The following is a 17,303-nucleotide window of genomic DNA, read 5'->3' as shown; positions in this document are numbered from 1 at the left end:
TCAGTTCGGTGCTGGAGGAAGGAGGAGGTAGAAATCCCTCGGCCATCTCTGCAACAGCCTTAGCACATTGGAGACCGACGAGTTCGACTGGTAGTCCTGGAGTGGCGGGGGAGCGAGTGATCCACACTGGGAGTTTAGCAGGCTTCAACCAACATGACAAACTGCAAGTTTCAGGATGTGGCCCGGCAAACACTCACAGATGAGAGAACTTCTTTGAATCCAGTAGGATTACCAGAGCTAGACAGGGAGAGGAAAACGAGAGAGAGAGAGAGAGAGAGAGAGAGAATGAACATAAGGACCCAGTCCTGCTGGGTCAGACCAGAGGTCCATCTAGTCCAGCATCCTGTCTCACACAGTGGCCAACCAGTTCCTATCTTCCCCAGGTGTTGCTTCATACCTTTGGGGTTCAGCGGATTAGTGTCTCCGAATGTGGATGTTCCCTGTAAGACCACGAGGAGAGCCCTGCTGGATCAGACCTAATCCAGGATCCCTTCTTGCAAAGTGGCCAACCAGATCCTCCAGATGGCCAACCACAGGCTATAGAAGCCAAGAAGCCAAGGCTTTCATAAGAACCTAAGAAGAGCCCTGCTTCACACAGTGGCCAGACAGTTCTTCTGGAGGGCCAGCAACAGGGCAGGGAGGCCGAGGCCTTTATAATCCTCGGAAGAGCCCTGCTGGGTCAGACCAGGGAGGGTCCCTCCAGTCCAACCTCCCATCTCACCCAGGGGCCAGACAGTTCTTCTGGAGGGCCAGCAATAGGGCAGGGAAGTCAAGGCCTTCTCCTGATAGGAACCCAAGAAAAGCCCTGCTGGGTCAGGCCAGGGAGGGTCCCTCCAGTCCAGCCTCCCGTCTCCCCCAGGGGCCAGCCAGTTCCTCTGCAGGGCCAGCCACAGGGCAGAGAGGCAGAGGCCTTCCCCCGAGAAGACCCTCAGAAGAGCCCTGCTGGGTCAGGCCATGGAGGGTCCCTCCAGTCCAGCCTCCCATCTCCCACAGGGGCCAGCCAGTTCCTCTGCAGGGCCAGCCACAGGGCATGGAGTGCCTCTGAATGTGGAAGTTATCTGCTATACCTTGTAGTTTTCCCCAAATAACTGGAGCATCGCCCCAGTGTCCCCAACATCCCTACATCACTTTTGGGTCATGTTGAAATTTTGTAGCCACATCACTGATATGTTGGGTGTTCTTCCTTTGCTTTGGGGATAATTCTTCCCTCCAATCACCAGCCAGCTCATAAGCAGCCGAGGGGCAAGGGTCCCTGTGCTGTGCAGTGGCAGCTGCTGCCAAAGCAATGTTTTGAAGGAGAAAAAAAAACTGCAACGCCAAACAAATCTCCAAAGGCCAATCAAATGCCTTGCTGGGCAAAATTACCACCTGGCCCCACCCACTTCCTAAAGATAGGGAAATTGTCAGAGGGCACTGTGTGCTCACAGTACCATAGGGAGGAGGGTGCTGGAACCACTTACCTGTGGCTTCTGCATAGATGGTCTCCCCATCGGGGCTCCTTACTAGGCCGGAGGTAAACATTTTCTTCCCTTCCAATCTCTCGACTTTGCTCTCCACCAGGACTACCGTGCCCAGGGGGATGGGGCTGCAGGGGGAAAACACTTCCTTGTCACTCCTCTCCGTTTTCCTGTATCAAAGCTGAAATCCGCTTCCCATCCCCACATGGTGTCCTGAGGGTAACTCCTAGTTTTTCTGCCTTCTCCTTTTAAGTTCCTGCTTCTTGGAGGGAAGCAAATTTTCCATTCCTCCCTCCAGTGGTCAACTCAATATGACAACGGTTTGTGTCAGTCATCTCTTCCATCAGCTTTCAACTGCTGGTTTTTATGCAGGGCGTAAACCGATGTAATATCGAATCGGCCACTAGAGGGAGCGAACCTGATGCAGAACAGGAGGGGGAACCCCGTCCTCCCCAAAGAAATAGGAACTTACAAGTGAAGAAAATACAGGAAAGGCCTTAGGATGTCCTAGATAGAGATTTGGGAATGGAGCCTGGGGAGGGGGGAGTTTGAAAAGAGGATATGCCTCAGCAGGGACGTGGTGCAACAGGGTATACCATACAAAGCTGCCATTTTCTTCAGAGGACTCCATATCGTCAGCGGACTAAGGGGACATGGGAAAACTCCTCTCCATCTTAGCTATCTTGGCCGTCTGGTTCCAATACCAATGTTAGCAGAGCTCATCAATGTGCTCCAGAGTATGTAATATGTTGTTACCCTCCCTGAATGTTTAGGGAAGGGCGGGTTAAACATTCAAAAATATTCATTTATTCATTTATTCATGTATCTATTAGACTGGTCATCAATATTAACAGTACACCAGGATCTGCTCACCTCTTAAATGTGATGTTGAGATTAGCCATTAAAGCGCCACCAAAGGTTATGAACGCACACCCCATCAGGTTGTTATCAAGAACAGTTGCGACAGAACCACCATGCACACAACTGAAAAGGAACAGGAAAAGGAAGAAGAAGAAAAAGAGTTGGTTCTTAGATGCCGCTTTTCTCTACCCGAAGGTGTCTCATAGCTGCTTACAGTCGCCTTCCCTTTCCTCTCCCCACAACAGACAACCTATGAGGTGGGTGAGGCTGAGAGAGCCCTGGTATTATTGCTTGGTCAGAGCAGTTTTATCAGTGCTGTGGCGAGCCCAAGGTCACCCAGCTGGTTGCATGTTTGGGAGTGTAGATTCAAACATAGCTCGCCAGATTAGAAGTCCGCACTCCTAACCACTACACCATGCTGGCCAGTGGTGGCCAAACTGAGACTCCAGATGCCCATGGTCTACAATTCCCATAAGCCCCTGCTGGCACATGGGAATTGTAGTCCACCGATATCTGGCGAGGCACAGGTTGGCCACCCCTGAAACAGACCATCACACAGAGCTGGAGGAGAATGTTGTGCTCCCTCCAGTGGCTGATTCAATATTACATCGGTTTATGTCAACACCATACTTCTAAGCACGGAATAATTCCAAGAGTGGATTGCAGGTAAAACGGACAGAGGGGGATTGCAGGACCTTGAGACAGAGTTGGGTTCGACGGGCCAGCTTCTTTTGGAGACACAGATGGAAAAGAAAGAGAAAAGCCTGGCAAAATAGCAGAGAAGGAAGACGAAACTGATGTTCCCAATATTCTTGGCAGAAGATCTAATAAAACTAGAGTGTTCAGGCTAAACCTGACAATTGGTGGGAAGGTTGGAGTTCAGGTACATGGTGCAGGACAGTGGTGCAGGCATGATGAGGTCAATTCTGGGGGGGGGGACTTCTGGGGGTAGTTCTAGGAGTCACTAGAAACTCTATGGTGAATTGGTTCACAGTGGCGTTTCCAGCAATTCCTAGACCTACCAAACAACAGTTCTAGTTTTCCCCGGAAGTGACATTATCACACTTGCAGCGCTGCCCTATTTTGGTTTCCTCCCGACTCTGCTTGGAAATGGGAGTTCTGCACGAGAGGCTTCTCTGCCCCAACTAGGGGTAAATGGCAACACAAAGGCAGATTTCTCTAGAAGGTGGTGCAGAAGACCTCCACTGGTATCCAAAGGCAACCCATGAGGGCTATAAAGAAGGTGAGTACTCTTCGTTGGTGACACCTACGGTGTCTATAGTCAAGTTGTTCCTTGATTTCTCAATCCTTACCCTGGAGGCCCTTCTAGATAAGGACCCGGCTGGAAAAGGCACACCACCCTTTTCTCCGTGAAGTTGCAGAACATTACGTATTCAAATCCCAGGCCTTCGACGTCAATATTCCTACTGAACAGGCGGGCCTCTGTCTCCTCCTCCTCCTCTTCCTCGAGTTTCTTGCCTAGCCATTCTGTGGAGTTGTGAGAATCAACAGACAATGGCAGCGACTCAGTATTGGGACTCTCAGACTAGATTCGGTCCCGAGTCCCTCCTGAGAAAAAGCGCAGCTGAGTAACAGCATTTTGAAAATATGCAGTTATTAGTTACTTTGGTGGATGAGGCCCAGATCCAGACTCACAGTACTTTGAAGAAGAAGAAGAAGAGTTGGTTCTTATATGCCACTTTTCCCTACCCGAAGGAGGCTCAAAGCGCCTTACAGTCGCCTTCCCATTCCTCTCCCCACAACAGACACCCTGTGGGGTGGGTGAGGCTGAGAGAGCCCTGATATCACTGCTCAAACAGTTTTATCTGTGCTGTGGCGAGCCCAAGGTCACGCAGCTGGCTGCATGTGGGGGAGCGCAGAATCGAACGCAGCTCGCCAGATTAGAAGCCCGTACTCCTAACCACTACACCAAACTGGCTCTTTGAGATTTAAAAGAGAGAATCTTTACTGGAAAAATTACTTACAGAAAATATATCATATCCATCTGGTTTAGTCCCCTTACTGGAGCAGAGTACAAAAGCTTAAAGTTACAAAAGCAGTACATTGCAAGCCTCTTGTGGCTAGGCTGCAGACAGGTTACTTCTCACATGTCAACCAAGAGCCTTATAAAGGAGGACACTGTTCCTTGCTTCAGCCAATCACACATTAATCTCCTCTTCCAGAAGCAAGAAGAAGTAGGCAGGAGCCCATCTTAAACAAATCCCTAGGACATGTGATCAGGGTTTTTTCGATTGCAACCTCACCCGTGCCCACTTGATTTACTAGTGAGCACACTACATCTCCGCTGCTTAGACGTTTTAACACCAGCCCTTCAAGGTTGACTTCACCAGATTGCTTGCTGAGTGCAATTCTAGAACTCAGAGCATCTTCAAGACAACTCTCACTTTCTCTGGCCAATAAAGTTGTTGTTGAAGAAGAGTTGGTTCTTATCTCTACCAGAAGGCATCTCAATGTGGCTTACATTCGCCTTCTCTTCCCTCTCCCCACAACAGACACCCTGTGAGGGAGGTGAGGCTGATATTACTGAAGAAGAAGAAGATTTGATTCTTATATGCCACTTTCCTCTGCCTGAAGAAGACTCAAAGTGGCATCCATTCACCATTCCTTTCCCCAAAACAGACACCCTGTGAGGAGGGTGAGGCTGAGAGAGCCCAGATATTACTGCACAGTCAGAACTGTTCCATCAGTGCTGTGAATACCCAAGGGCACCCAGCATGTGGAGGAGTAGCGAGGAATCAAACCTGGCTCTCCCTGCCCCCGCCTTTTGTTCTAAACATTGCAGGGCTCCTAACAAGACACCGTATCGGACAGCAAACATTTCTGGTGGGGGAAAAAAATGTAAGGAGGCCTTGCCTGCAATATCATACTTCACATTTCGGTAAGAAGGGATCCTGATCCATGTCCCGTCTTTGCACAGCTCCGTAAACTTGTTGAACTGATCCATCATGTCCTGGCTCCAGCTGGGGTTGGGGAGGGCGTAATCCTTCCGCCGCCTGGACTGGCACAAGCAGGCCTGTCAATGAAAGCAGAGGAGGGGTGCACTTAGGAGAGGTGAGTAGATCTCCAGTGTCTCTTTGGAGTTTGGCCCCCTTTCTGACTCCTAGGCCTAGTCTGCACATATAGGATAATGCACTTTCAATGTGCTTTGGTAGCTGGATTTTCCTGTGCAGAACAGGAAAATCTACTTCTAAAGTGCATTGAAAGTGCATTATCCTATGTGTGCAGACTGGGCCCTAGTCTGTTTAAAGATCGCCCCAAAAGCTAGTAAGAGGGGTTTTTTTTCCTCTCAAGGCAACACAGGTGAGCTCTTTGTGATGTCATGTGAGTAGGTTCCAGTGTCTCTTTGGACTTTGACCCCTTTCTGACTCCTAGTCTGTTTAAAGATTGCCCCAAAAGCCAGTAAGAGGCTTTTTTTCCTCTCAAGGACCGTTTATGCACTGGAGGATTCATGCCGGGCTGCAGGCTGGAGTTTTAGTTGTGGCAGGTTGCCCCACCTCTTCCTGCACTCACATGGGGGAGTACTTGGCCTGGTGCATCTCATCCACCCCCGATCTGTGCTCCTGACAGAGGGGTGGGGCAGTGAAGTTGCCAGTGCATAAACGGTCAAGGCAACACAGGTGAACTCTTTGTGATGTCATCTCAGTAGGTCTCCAGTGTCTCTTTGGAGTTTGGCCCCCTGTCTGACTCCTAGTATGTTTAAAGATCGCCCCAAAAGCCAGTAAGAGGCTTTTTTCCCTCTCAAGGCACTAAGCCATGCACTTTTAACACACTCCCATAGAATCACAGGACAGAGTTGGAAGGGGGCGTACGGGCTGTCTACTTTAGAGGCTCCCATAGTGGGTGGTATGCCCCCCCCCCGGAGCAGTGGAAAGATCCAGGGAGGGGTCAGTGAGGACTTTGGGGGCATTCGTCTGATTCTTCCTGCTGTGGCTGCGTTCTCCTAGCGAGAGACGCTCCAAGATGGCTTCCATCGGCTTCCTTTGGGTAGCAGCGACCCTGGACTTACTTGGTGGTCTCCCACCACAGTGGTGACCACAGCCAACCCAGCTTAGCTTCCTGGAGAAAAAGACAACTTCTGAAGGAATGATGGGTGGGATCCTATTCCTGCTGGTCTCCTTCCCCTCCTCAGACTCTGTCCTTCCCAGAGGGCTGCCATGTTGGTCTGCTGTAGAAGAGCAAGCCCTGAGTTGAACACCTGCATTTCAGAGACAGGTCACCTCCAAGAGCCAGGAGATGACATCGAGGGAGACAGCCTCTAAGAAATGGCTGTTGTCCTTCCAGTGGAATTGGTTGGCCACTCTGTGAGGCAGGAGGCTGGAGGCTGGACTTGATGGGCCACTGGTCTGAACCAGCAGGGCCTCTCTATCCTGTTCTTGGACCACCAAAGGAACAGGTTGGCCACTGTGAGGGACAGGCTACTGGACTTAGATGGGCCACTGGTATGATCTAATGTTCTTATGAAGGCCTCAGCATCTCTGCCAGGTTGTTGGCTCTCTAGAGGAACATTTTGGGCACTGTGTGAGACAGGATGCTGGACTAGATGGACCCTCACTGGTTTGATCCAACAGGGTTCTTCTGGTATTCTTAGGAAAGCCTCGGCCTCCCTGCCCTGTTGCTGACCCTCCAGAGGGACTGTCTGGCCATTGTTTGATGCTGGACTAGAAGGACCCTCACTCTTCTGGTGATCTTACAAAGTCCTGGTCCTCTCCGCCCTGTTGTAGCCTCTCCAGGTGAATTGGTTGGCTACTATGTTTAAGGACAGTGGCACCTTTAAGATCAACAGTGTTTTATTAATGCATGCCCCCAAAAGCTTATACCTTAAATAAAGTGTTGTTGGTCTTCAATGTACCCCTAGGCTCAAAATTTGTTCTGCTGCTTCAGACTGACACAGCTACACACCTGGATTTTGCCTAGTGAGTTGATCAGGAACATCACAAGTCATATTCTTAACCCCTTCACTATACTCCAGTCCCCATGTACATAATGACTTCTTTCCATCTCTTCCTGACCTGCACTACATTTGCATCAGCAATCAACTGCATGATTGCTTTCTGAATCCATTGCATTACCGCCTTGCCCCTGCCAGGAATGGTGAGATATGAAGAAGAGTTGGTTCTTATATGCCGCTTTGCTCTACCCGAAGGAGTCTCAAAGCAGCTTACAATCACCTTCGCTTTCCTCTCCCCACAACAGACACCTTGTGAGGGAGGAGAGGCTGAGAGAGCCCTGAGATTACTGAAGAAAAAGAAGAAGAGTTGGTTCTTATATGCCGCTTTTCTCTACCCGAAGGAGTCTCAAAGTGGCTTATAATCGCCTTCCCTTTCCTCTCCCCACAACAGACACCTTGTGAGGGAGGAGAGGCTGAGAGAGCCCTGAGATTACTGAAGAAGAAGAAGAAGATTTGGTTCTTAGATGCCGCTTTTCTCTACCCGAAGGAGTCTCAAAGTGGCTTACAGTCGCCTTCCCTTCCTCTCCCCACAACAGACACCTTGTGAGGGAGGGGAGGCTGCGAGAGCCCTGATATTACTGTTTGGTCATAATAGCTTTATCAGTGCTGTGACTAGCCCAAGGTCACCCAGCTGGCTGCATTTGGAGGAGGAGGAGCGGGGAATCAAACCCGATTTGCCAGATTAGAAGTCCGCACTCCTAACCGCTACACCAAGCTGGCTCTCTACAAATAAGTAAACATAACGAGGATCATAAACCGACGGACCAGGCAGAGAAAATTTCATATACCGTCATCACTTAGGTGTTCTTATCTTTTAAACATATAAATTTGAAATAATACATACAACTTACTATTACCCTTATGACATCTTCCAAATGACATGTTACAACGAAATCATTTGCTACGTTCTACCATGGCTTGAAGAGCCTCTTGTGGCGCAGAGTGGTAAGGCAGCCGTCTGAAAGCTTTGCCCATGAGGCTGGGAGTTCGATCCCAGCAGCCGGCTCAAGGTTGACTCAGCCTTCCATCCTTCCGAGGTCGGTAAAATGAGTACCCAGCTTGCTGGGGGGTAAACGGTCATGACTGGGGAAGGCACTGGCAAACCACCCCGTATTGAGTCTGCCATGAAAACGCTGGAGGGCGTCACCCCAAGGGTCAGACATGACTCGGTGCTTGCACAGGGGATACCTTTACATTTACCATGGCTTGAAAAGAATCTGTTCCGTGGTTTTATGAAGCGTAATCTAAAATTTAATGCAATAGCTATTATGCCATCCGCTATATAGAATCATAGAATCATAGAGTTGGAAGGGGCCATAGAGGCCATCTAGTCCAACCCCCTGCTCAACGCAGGATCAGCCCCAAGCATCCTAAAGCATCCAAGAAAAGTGTGTATCCAACCTTTGCTTGAAGACTGCCAGTGAGGGGGAGCTCACCACCTCCTTAGGCAGCCGATTGCACTGCTGAACTACTCTGACTAGATGAACTACTCTGACTGTGACTATATAAAAAAGGAGGAAATATTCACCGCCAATCTTTTAAGTCTTCATTTAAGCTTAATTTTCCAATATTTTTATTTTTAAGGCCACAGCATTTGCCCCCCCCCCCCAATCCTGTTTATAATATCCCCAGTACTCACTGTAATATTCGAAAATGGCAGGCGGGCGGGAAACGACACAAACCTTCGACAAATTACGACCCGTGGACCGCATCTCAGAGTCACCCGCTGGTCCGGCTCCTTCGCCAGGTGACCGTGGCTCTTCAGTGCATCGTTCATGTTGGAGGCTTCGCCTGAATGTCTTGTGGAATAAACCTGTGCTGCAGCCACACTGCTCTTTATTTCTGTTTTGATTTTCTTCCACCCTTTCTGAAAAAGACTCAAGCCCAGAAACTGCCGGTAGGCAGGCGGATCCTCCCAGATGCGAAAGATTTCCCCACAAAACGTCACGTGTTCCCGTGAAACCGTTCTTGTTCTGCCGCTTAGCTGGACTTGCAAGAAAGCCGGAGTTTTGCACCTACTTTCCTGCTCTTCTATCCCTGGGGGAGAGCTCCAAGGCAGGTCCCCTAAGAGATGATCCAACTACCTTCCTCCCCAAGTAGTAATTTGAACCCAAGTCTCCATGCTGGGAGTCCCGAAACACTCCTCGGCGATGTTTGTTATCTTGGGCTCACTGACTGAGAAAGGCAGAAGGCAGCGAGATCCCTCAACATGTAACCACCTGCAGAACCTATACCTGGGTTGCTTAGCAGGCCAACCCCAACTCCCTGGCATGGGCCACGTCACGGAGACCGCAGTCATACGCCTTCAGGCCCCGTTTAACATCCTTGCATCAACGCGAGGCGCATAAATTGAATGCCAGCCGATGAGGTGATGCCTGGCCAGAGGAAATGGACCAATCAGGCCTCGGCCCCCAGTAATTACAGTCAGGCAGGTGGCAGGATTCGCATGAGATCTCCACGGGCAGATGGGGAAACCGGGTCCCGTTTCTGGCAAATCCTGACTCGCCAGAAAGCACAAAGAGCTTTGCATGCGTTTTGCTGGCTATGAGCGCTTTTAGTTATGTAAATCTTGGATGCATTGGGGGGGGGGGAGGGGGGAGGAGCTGGGTAGGCCTGAAGAAGCTGAGCACAGGTGGCGTCCAGAGGCACTTTGAAGAATGGAAGGCGGGTATTGTGGGTAAAGCTTTTCCACGTGCATACATATTCCTTCACAGAGAATAAACTTTGCGTCCAGATGACCCAGGAGGTCCCTTCCAACTCTAGGATTCTATGATTCTAAATTCCGCCTAAACCTCCGGAAGAAGTTCCTGACAGTCAGAGCGGTTCCTCAGTGAAATAGGCTTCCTCGGGAGGTGGTGGGTTCTCCATCTTTGGAGATTTTTAAGCAGAGGCTGGAGAGCCATCTGACGGAGAGGCTGATTCTGTAAAGTCTTAAGGGGTGGCAAGTTACAGTGGATGAGCGATGGGGTTGTGAGTGTCCTGCATAGTGCAGGGGCTTGGACTAGATGACCCAGGAGGTCCCTCCCAACTCTATGATACTATGATTCTTACCTTCCCCCATTATAAGGATACCCAAACATATTGGGATGACTCGCTGCCTACCGCATTGACCACCCGTGGGCATAGGCCCACAATAGGAAGCCTTCACTCTCCCACAGATGGCCAATGCTAGGTCTACCCTGTCCTGTCCCCGGTCGACTCCCCCTTCTTCCAGCCAGAAGAAAAACTGGCCCACTCGGCTGGCCCAACTTCGAAAGTTAAACAAGCCGGAGAGCAGGGGACAGAGGCTGGGCTGCAGGCCAGCCCCAAAGAGCCCTTGCATGCCTTCTACGGCTGTCTGGCTGCCTGAAATCCTTATGGTGGGGGTGGGAGGCCAGGAAATGGCCACCCGTTGGCCCAATACGACCCGCAGCTGCCTGTGGAGGCCTCCCCACAGCCCAGCCCTCACTGGGGCAACAGCAGGGGCCATTCCGCACTCGTCCAAAATAGCACAATGGTTACAAATTGAAATCGCTACAGTTTTGCCATTATGCTCAACGTCGTTGACAATCTGCAACACTCCTGAAACCGATCCGCAAAAAGTGCTTTGTTGTAGCGCTTTCAGGGAAATCCCAAAAAGTGGATTCACCCTCCGGAAACCGCTACACTCTTGCAACCAATCAGCAACACTAGCGAAAAAGTTCTGTGCGTTACCATTGTTGCGGTTTCTGCAAAGTCCCGCCCCTTAGCTCTCTCCTCTGATCTTCCGGCGAAGTGATAGCCATTTTTTTTTCTCCGAGTGAGCGGAGATCAACGCACCGGCAAGCCTTCGTTTACCCAGTGAGGCTTCCCTGGCTGCAGAGCTGTTTTAAGTCACTAAGCACGAAACAACACACAGCCCCGTTTGCTGGTTTATTTTCCCTTTATTTTTTACTGTATTTTTGGCCGGAAATCGTGCCAATGCCGGGGGGGGGGGGTTTCACTCGGGGGAGCGTGGCAATGATGAAACGGCAGCTCAAACACCACCTGCTACCTAGATGGGTTGCAATGAATCAACACAGATTCGTTGGAACATGTGTTTTTTCTTTTTTTAAACTTCCTTAAAGGGAAAGGGGCTGTTTGGGAGCATGCTAATGGCCGCCCATTGGCTGCTTGACGGCCGGAGGCGGGACGAGCTCGGCAATATCGCTTCCTGGCTAGCAATTTTTGCTGAGACCGGAACCCTGTGGGAGAAACGCAACTGGATTCCACTACAAAGGCAGGTATGCATAATGACGAATTCCACTATTTAAAATGGCATTTTTTCGTCCCGCAACCAATTTGCCACATAGATCCTGGTGCGGAATGGTCCCAGGAGTCTAGAAATGGCCACCCACTAGCCCAAGATCCTGCAAGCAAGGGCAGGAGGCCCAGGAGCAGCCTGCCCGGTAGCCAGATGGGGCTCCCAGTTGCCTGCAGAAGCCTCCCCATGGCCTGTCTCAGGCTGGGACGGCTGCAGGAGCCCAGGAAATGGCTGACTCAGTAGCCTGTAGAGACCTCTGCTCTGGGGTAGATTTGGGGCACTTCCCTGCTGCTCTCCTAACTGTGTGGCATCATGGGAAGCCTGGAAATGACCTTCTGCCAGCCCTATGGGTGCAACTCCATGGCCCGTGTGTGTCTGTGTGTGGGGGGGGGTCTTTTTATCTTCCTTCCTCTCTCACTTCCTGTTTTCCTTCCTTTTTTCTGTATCTCTTCCCTACTACTTGTTTTCTGTTTTCCTTCCTTCCTCCCTCCCTCCCTCCCTCCCAATATTCTGGACACTGCATCTTCCTTCCTTCCTTCCTTCCTTCCTTCCTTCCTTCCTTCCTTCCTTCCTTCCTTCCTCCCTCCCTCCCTCCCTCCCTCCCTCCCTCCCTCCCAATATTCTGGACACTGCATCTTCCTTCCTTCCTTCCTTCCTTCCTTCCTCCCTCCCTCCCTCCCTCCCTCCCTCCCTCCCTCCCTCCCTCCCTCCCAATATTCTGGACACTGCATCTTCCTTCCTTCCTTCCTTCCTTCCTTCCTTCCTTCCTTCCTTCCTTCCTTCCTTCCTTCCTTCCCTCCCTCCCTCCCTCCCTCCCTCCCTCCCTCCCAATATTCTGGACACTGCACCTTCCTTCCTTCCTTCCTTCCTTCCTTCCTTCCTTCCTTCCTTCCTTCCTTCCTTCCCTCCCTCCCTCCCTCCCTCCCTCCCTCCCTCCCAATATTCTGGACACTGCATCTTCCTTCCTTCCTTCCTTCCTTCCTTCCTTCCTTCCTTCCTTCCTTCCTTCCTTCCTTCCTTCCTTCCCTCCCTCCCTCCCTCCCTCCCTCCCTCCCTCCCTCCCTCCCTCCCTCCCAATATTCTGGACACTGCATCTTCCTTCCTTCCTTCCTTCCTTCCTTCCTTCCTTCCTTCCTTCCTTCCTTCCTTCCTTCCTTCCTTCCTTCCTTCCTCCCAATATTGTGAACAAGGCATCTTCCTTCCTTCCTTCCTTCCTTCCTTCCTTCCTTCCTTCCTTCCTTCCTTCCTCCCTCCCTCCCTCCCTCCCTCCCTCCCTCCCTCCCTCCCAATATTCTGGACACTGCATCTTCCTTCCTTCCTTCCTTCCTTCCTTCCTTCCTTCCTTCCTTCCTTCCTTCCTTCCTTCCTTCCTTCCTCCCTCCCTCCCTCCCTCCCTCCCTCCCTCCCAATATTCTGGACACTGCATCTTCCTTCCTTCCTTCCTTCCTTCCTTCCTTCCTTCCTTCCTTCCTTCCTTCCCTCCCTCCCTCCCTCCCTCCCTCCCTCCCTCCCTCCCTCCCTCCCAATATTCTGGACACTGCACCTTCCTTCCTTCCTTCCTTCCTTCCTTCCTTCCCTCCCTCCCTCCCTCCCTCCCTCCCTCCCTCCCAATATTCTGGACACTGCATCTTCCTTCCTTCCTTCCTTCCTTCCTTCCTTCCTTCCTTCCTTCCTTCCTTCCTTCCTTCCTTCCTTCCTTCCTTCCTTCCCTCCCTCCCTCCCTCCCTCCCTCCCTCCCTCCCTCCCAATATTCTGGACACTGCATCTTCCTTCCTTCCTTCCTTCCTTCCTTCCTTCCTTCCTTCCTTCCTTCCTTCCTTCCTTCCTTCCTTCCTTCCTTCCTCCCTCCCTCCCTCCCTCCCTCCCAATATTCTGGACACTGCATCTTCCTTCCTTCCTTCCTTCCTTCCTTCCTTCCCTCCCTCCCAATATTCTGGACACTGCACCTTCCTTCCTTCCTTCCTTCCTTCCTTCCTTCCTTCCTTCCTTCCTTCCTTCCTTCCTTCCTTCCCTCCCTCCCTCCCTCCCTCCCTCCCTCCCAATATTCTGGACACTGCATCTTCCTTCCTTCCTTCCTTCCTTCCTTCCTTCCTTCCTTCCTTCCTTCCTTCCTTCCTTCCTTCCTTCCTTCCTTCCTTCCTTCCTTCCTTCCCTCCCTCCCTCCCTCCCTCCCTCCCTCCCTCCCTCCCTCCCTCCCTCCCAATATTCTGGACACTGCATCTTCCTTCCTTCCTTCCTTCCTTCCTTCCTCCCAATATTGTGAACAAGGCATCTTCCTTCCTTCCTCCCTCCCTCCCTCCCTCCCTCCCAATATTCTGGACACTGCATCTTCCTTCCTTCCTTCCTTCCTTCCTTCCTCCCTCCCTCCCTCCCTCCCTCCCTCCCTCCCTCCCTCCCAATATTCTGGACACTGCATCTTCCTTCCTTCCTTCCTTCCTTCCTTCCTTCCTTCCTTCCTTCCTTCCTTCCTTCCTCCCAATATTGTGAACAAGGCATCTTCCTTCCTTCCTTCCTTCCTTCCTTCCTTCCTTCCTTCCTTCCTCCCTCCCTCCCTCCCTCCCTCCCTCCCTCCCTCCCAATATTCTGGACACTGCATCTTCCTTCCTTCCTTCCTTCCTTCCTTCCTTCCTTCCTTCCTTCCTTCCTCCCTCCCTCCCTCCCTCCCTCCCTCCCTCCCAATATTCTGGACACTGCATCTTCCTTCCTTCCTTCCTTCCTTCCTTCCCTCCCTCCCTCCCTCCCTCCCTCCCTCCCTCCCTCCCTCCCTCCCTCCCAATATTCTGGACACTGCATCTTCCTTCCTTCCTTCCTTCCTTCCTTCCTTCCTTCCTTCCTTCCTTCCTTCCTTCCTTCCTTCCTTCCCTCCTTCCCTCCCTCCCTCCCAATATTCTGGACACTGCATCTTCCTTCCTTCCTTCCTTCCTTCCTTCCTTCCTTCCCTCCTTCCTTCCTTCCTTCCTTCCTTCCTTCCTTCCTTCCTTCCTTCCTTCCTTCCTTCCTTCCTTCCTTCCTTCCTTCCTCCCAATATTGTGGACACTGCATCTTCCTTCCTTCCTTCCTTCCTTCCTTCCTTCCTTCCTTCCTTCCTTCCTTCCTTCCTTCCTTCCTTCCTTCCCTCCTTCCCTCCCTCCCTCCCAATATTCTGGACACTGCATCTTCCTTCCTTCCTTCCTTCCTTCCTTCCTTCCTTCCTTCCTTCCTTCCTTCCTTCCTTCCTTCCTTCCTTCCTTCCTTCCTTCCTTCCTTCCCTCCCCCCCTCCCCATTAAAGTCTATCAAGGGCACATGTGTTCAACTTCGCCCACATTTTTGAGTGAACCCCCATATTGTTTACCTCAGTGACTGCCTTTAGGTGCTCACTCAGTGCAGGGAAACAAGAACTAAGGTTCCTCCTCCCTTCTTTCTTCCAGGTGTTTTCTCTAGAGGAACTGGTGCCTACAGATCAGGCGTTATCCCCAAAGATAACGGGGAATTTGGAACGTGGACCTCTGCTCACCCCCCATCAACTTCCAGTATTTAGGCAACAGGCCTTTGGACATTCCCCCACCCAATCCCAACCCCCAAACATTTCTTAATTTAAGGGAGGGCCTCTGTGTCAGAATCGCCCAGCAATCTGTCATGATGATGGTGACTGATCCATTTATTGGCCTGCTTTGTCAGCATGTGATGCAACCCAGTTTATGAGCTGCTTTGCACCCAGACAAACTTGCATTCATAACCCATAGCTCAGCCTCCCTGTCCCACCCACACCTCTGTACTTTTTGTTATGATGTTATCCGTTCAGTCGTGTCCAACCCTACCCTTGGGGATTCTATAGGGAAGTCTTCACCATGGATAAGGAGGTGGATAAAATTGAAAGGGTACAGAGGAGAGCGACGAGGATGATCTGGGGCCAAGGGGCCAAGCACTGTGAAGATAGGTTGAGGGACTTGGGAATGTTCAGCCTGGAGAAAAGGAGGTTGAGAGGGGACATGATAGCCCTCTTTAAGGATTTGAAAGGTTGTCACTTGGAGGAGGGCAGGATGCTGTTCCCGTTGGCTGCAGAGGAGAGGACACGCAGTAATGGGTTTAAGCTTCAAGTACAACAATATAGGCTAGATATCAGGGGGGAAAAATTCACAGTCAGAGTAGTTCAGCAGTGGAATAGGCTGCCTAAGGAGGTGGTGAGCTCCCCCTCACTGGCAGTCTTCAAGCAAAGGTTGGATACACACTTTTCTTGGATGCTTTAGGATGCTTAGGGCTGATCCTGCGTTGAGCAGGGGGTTGGACTAGATGGCCTGTATGGCCCCTTCCAACTCTATGATTCTGTGATTCTATGACTATACGTTTCTTTTAATGTCTGCTTCTTTTAGTTGTTCCATGGTCACTTCTGTATCGTCTTTGATTGTGTCGAGCCAGCGGATCCTTTGGCGACCACGTTTCCTTTTGCCGCTGACCGTGGCGAGCATTAATGATTTTTCTAGTGAGTTTGATCGCATGATGTGTTCAAAGTAAGTGAGCCTTAGCCGTAATATCTTGCCTTCTAATGACACGGTTGGTTTGCTCCTCTCTAATACCGTCTTGTTGGTAGTTTTGGCTGTCCATGGTCTTCGCTGCATCTATTCTCCTCCTGTCTTCCTTCTTCAGGGTCCAGCTTTCACATCCGTAGGTGGTTACGGGGAAGCCCACGGCGTTGACTAGCCGGCTGATATCCTAACTCTTCCATATTCGGTTCATGCCTAACATTGCGTTCCGGCCCAGTCGTATTCGCCACCTGATTTCACAGCTGACATGATCTTGGTCTTTGAAGTTTTAGTTTGCACCAAATGTTTGGGCTCCTTTGAAATGCAGGCCATCACCTTCCCAAGGGAGGGGGTGTGTGTGCTTGGGCAGGGGTAGTCAAATTGCGGCCCTCCAGATGTCCATGGACTACAATTCCCATGAGCCCCTGCCAGCATTTGTAGTCCATGGACATCTGGAGGGCCGTAGTTTGATTAGCCCTGTGTTTGGGTTTATCAGAGGAGTTTTTTCCATGCTTCCCCATTCCTGCCTTTGTAACGATGTCTCCGAATAAAGGAGCTTTCTTTTAAAGAAGCTTTCCTGTTCAAGTTCACAAGCACGCTTACAACAAAACCAGTAGCACCTTTAAGACCAACAAAGATTTATTCAAGGCGTGAGCTTTCGAGTGCAGGATGCACTCGAAAGCTCACGCCTTGAATAAATCTTTGTTGGTCTTAAAGGTGCCGCTGGACTCTGATTTTGTTGTGCTACTTCAGACCCCCTGGCCACCTTCAGTTTTGCTTCTGCTCCCAGGTGTGCTTCTGCAGGTTGTCTGCCAAAGCTGGGAATCCATTTGCTCATGGAATTGCCCCTGGTGCCCTAAGGGCAGCCAAAAGAACAGCACACCCAAAGATGCCTTCAAGAACTGGCACAATTACTCTTATGAGCACGCTTGATCAGAGGCATGAAGCGTCGTGCTCCGTCAGCGGAAATGTGAAGGCCGGATCGTAAGAGGTTCTGGATGCCAGCCTCCACCCCAAAGGGGCACCCCAAAGAGAGATGCTGCGTGGCAGAAAATACTAATTACAGTACACTTCAGATAACCAGCTTGTCCTAGTTGTAAACTGCACGGAGCTTTTATTCCAACCCCAGATTGATTCAGTCCCTGCCCTCTACACAGAATGCGATTTCCGTTTGGATTTGGGGCGATTTTAATTTTCCTCCTGCAGCAAGAAGGATTGATCCGGAGTGACCCTGCCTTTATTGTGCGATATCTTG

At 50.9% G+C, this 17,303-nt stretch overlaps 1 protein-coding gene across 1 annotated transcript; it reads right to left on the bottom strand.

The window, feature by feature from the left end:
* Positions 1 to 94: 94 nt before the first annotated feature.
* LOC143829562 (acyl-coenzyme A thioesterase THEM4-like) lies at positions 95 to 9,685 on the bottom strand. The gene is made up of 6 exons (XM_077320692.1): positions 8,927 to 9,685; positions 5,193 to 5,352; positions 3,632 to 3,806; positions 2,331 to 2,441; positions 1,461 to 1,585; positions 95 to 237 (listed from the first exon to the last, which is right to left on the bottom strand). The coding sequence occupies exons 1-6, from the start codon at positions 9,062 to 9,064 to the stop codon at positions 194 to 196; spliced, it is 753 nt and encodes a 250-aa protein (XP_077176807.1). The 5' UTR covers positions 9,065 to 9,685; the 3' UTR covers positions 95 to 193.
* Positions 9,686 to 17,303: the final 7,618 nt, after the last annotated feature.

Source organism: Paroedura picta, chromosome 1 (assembly GCF_049243985.1).
Source record: "Paroedura picta isolate Pp20150507F chromosome 1, Ppicta_v3.0, whole genome shotgun sequence".
NCBI classification, from domain to species: Eukaryota; Metazoa; Chordata; class Lepidosauria; order Squamata; family Gekkonidae; genus Paroedura; species Paroedura picta.
Note: the sequence above shows the minus strand (reverse complement) of the source record. Positions and strands in the feature narration are given on the sequence as shown.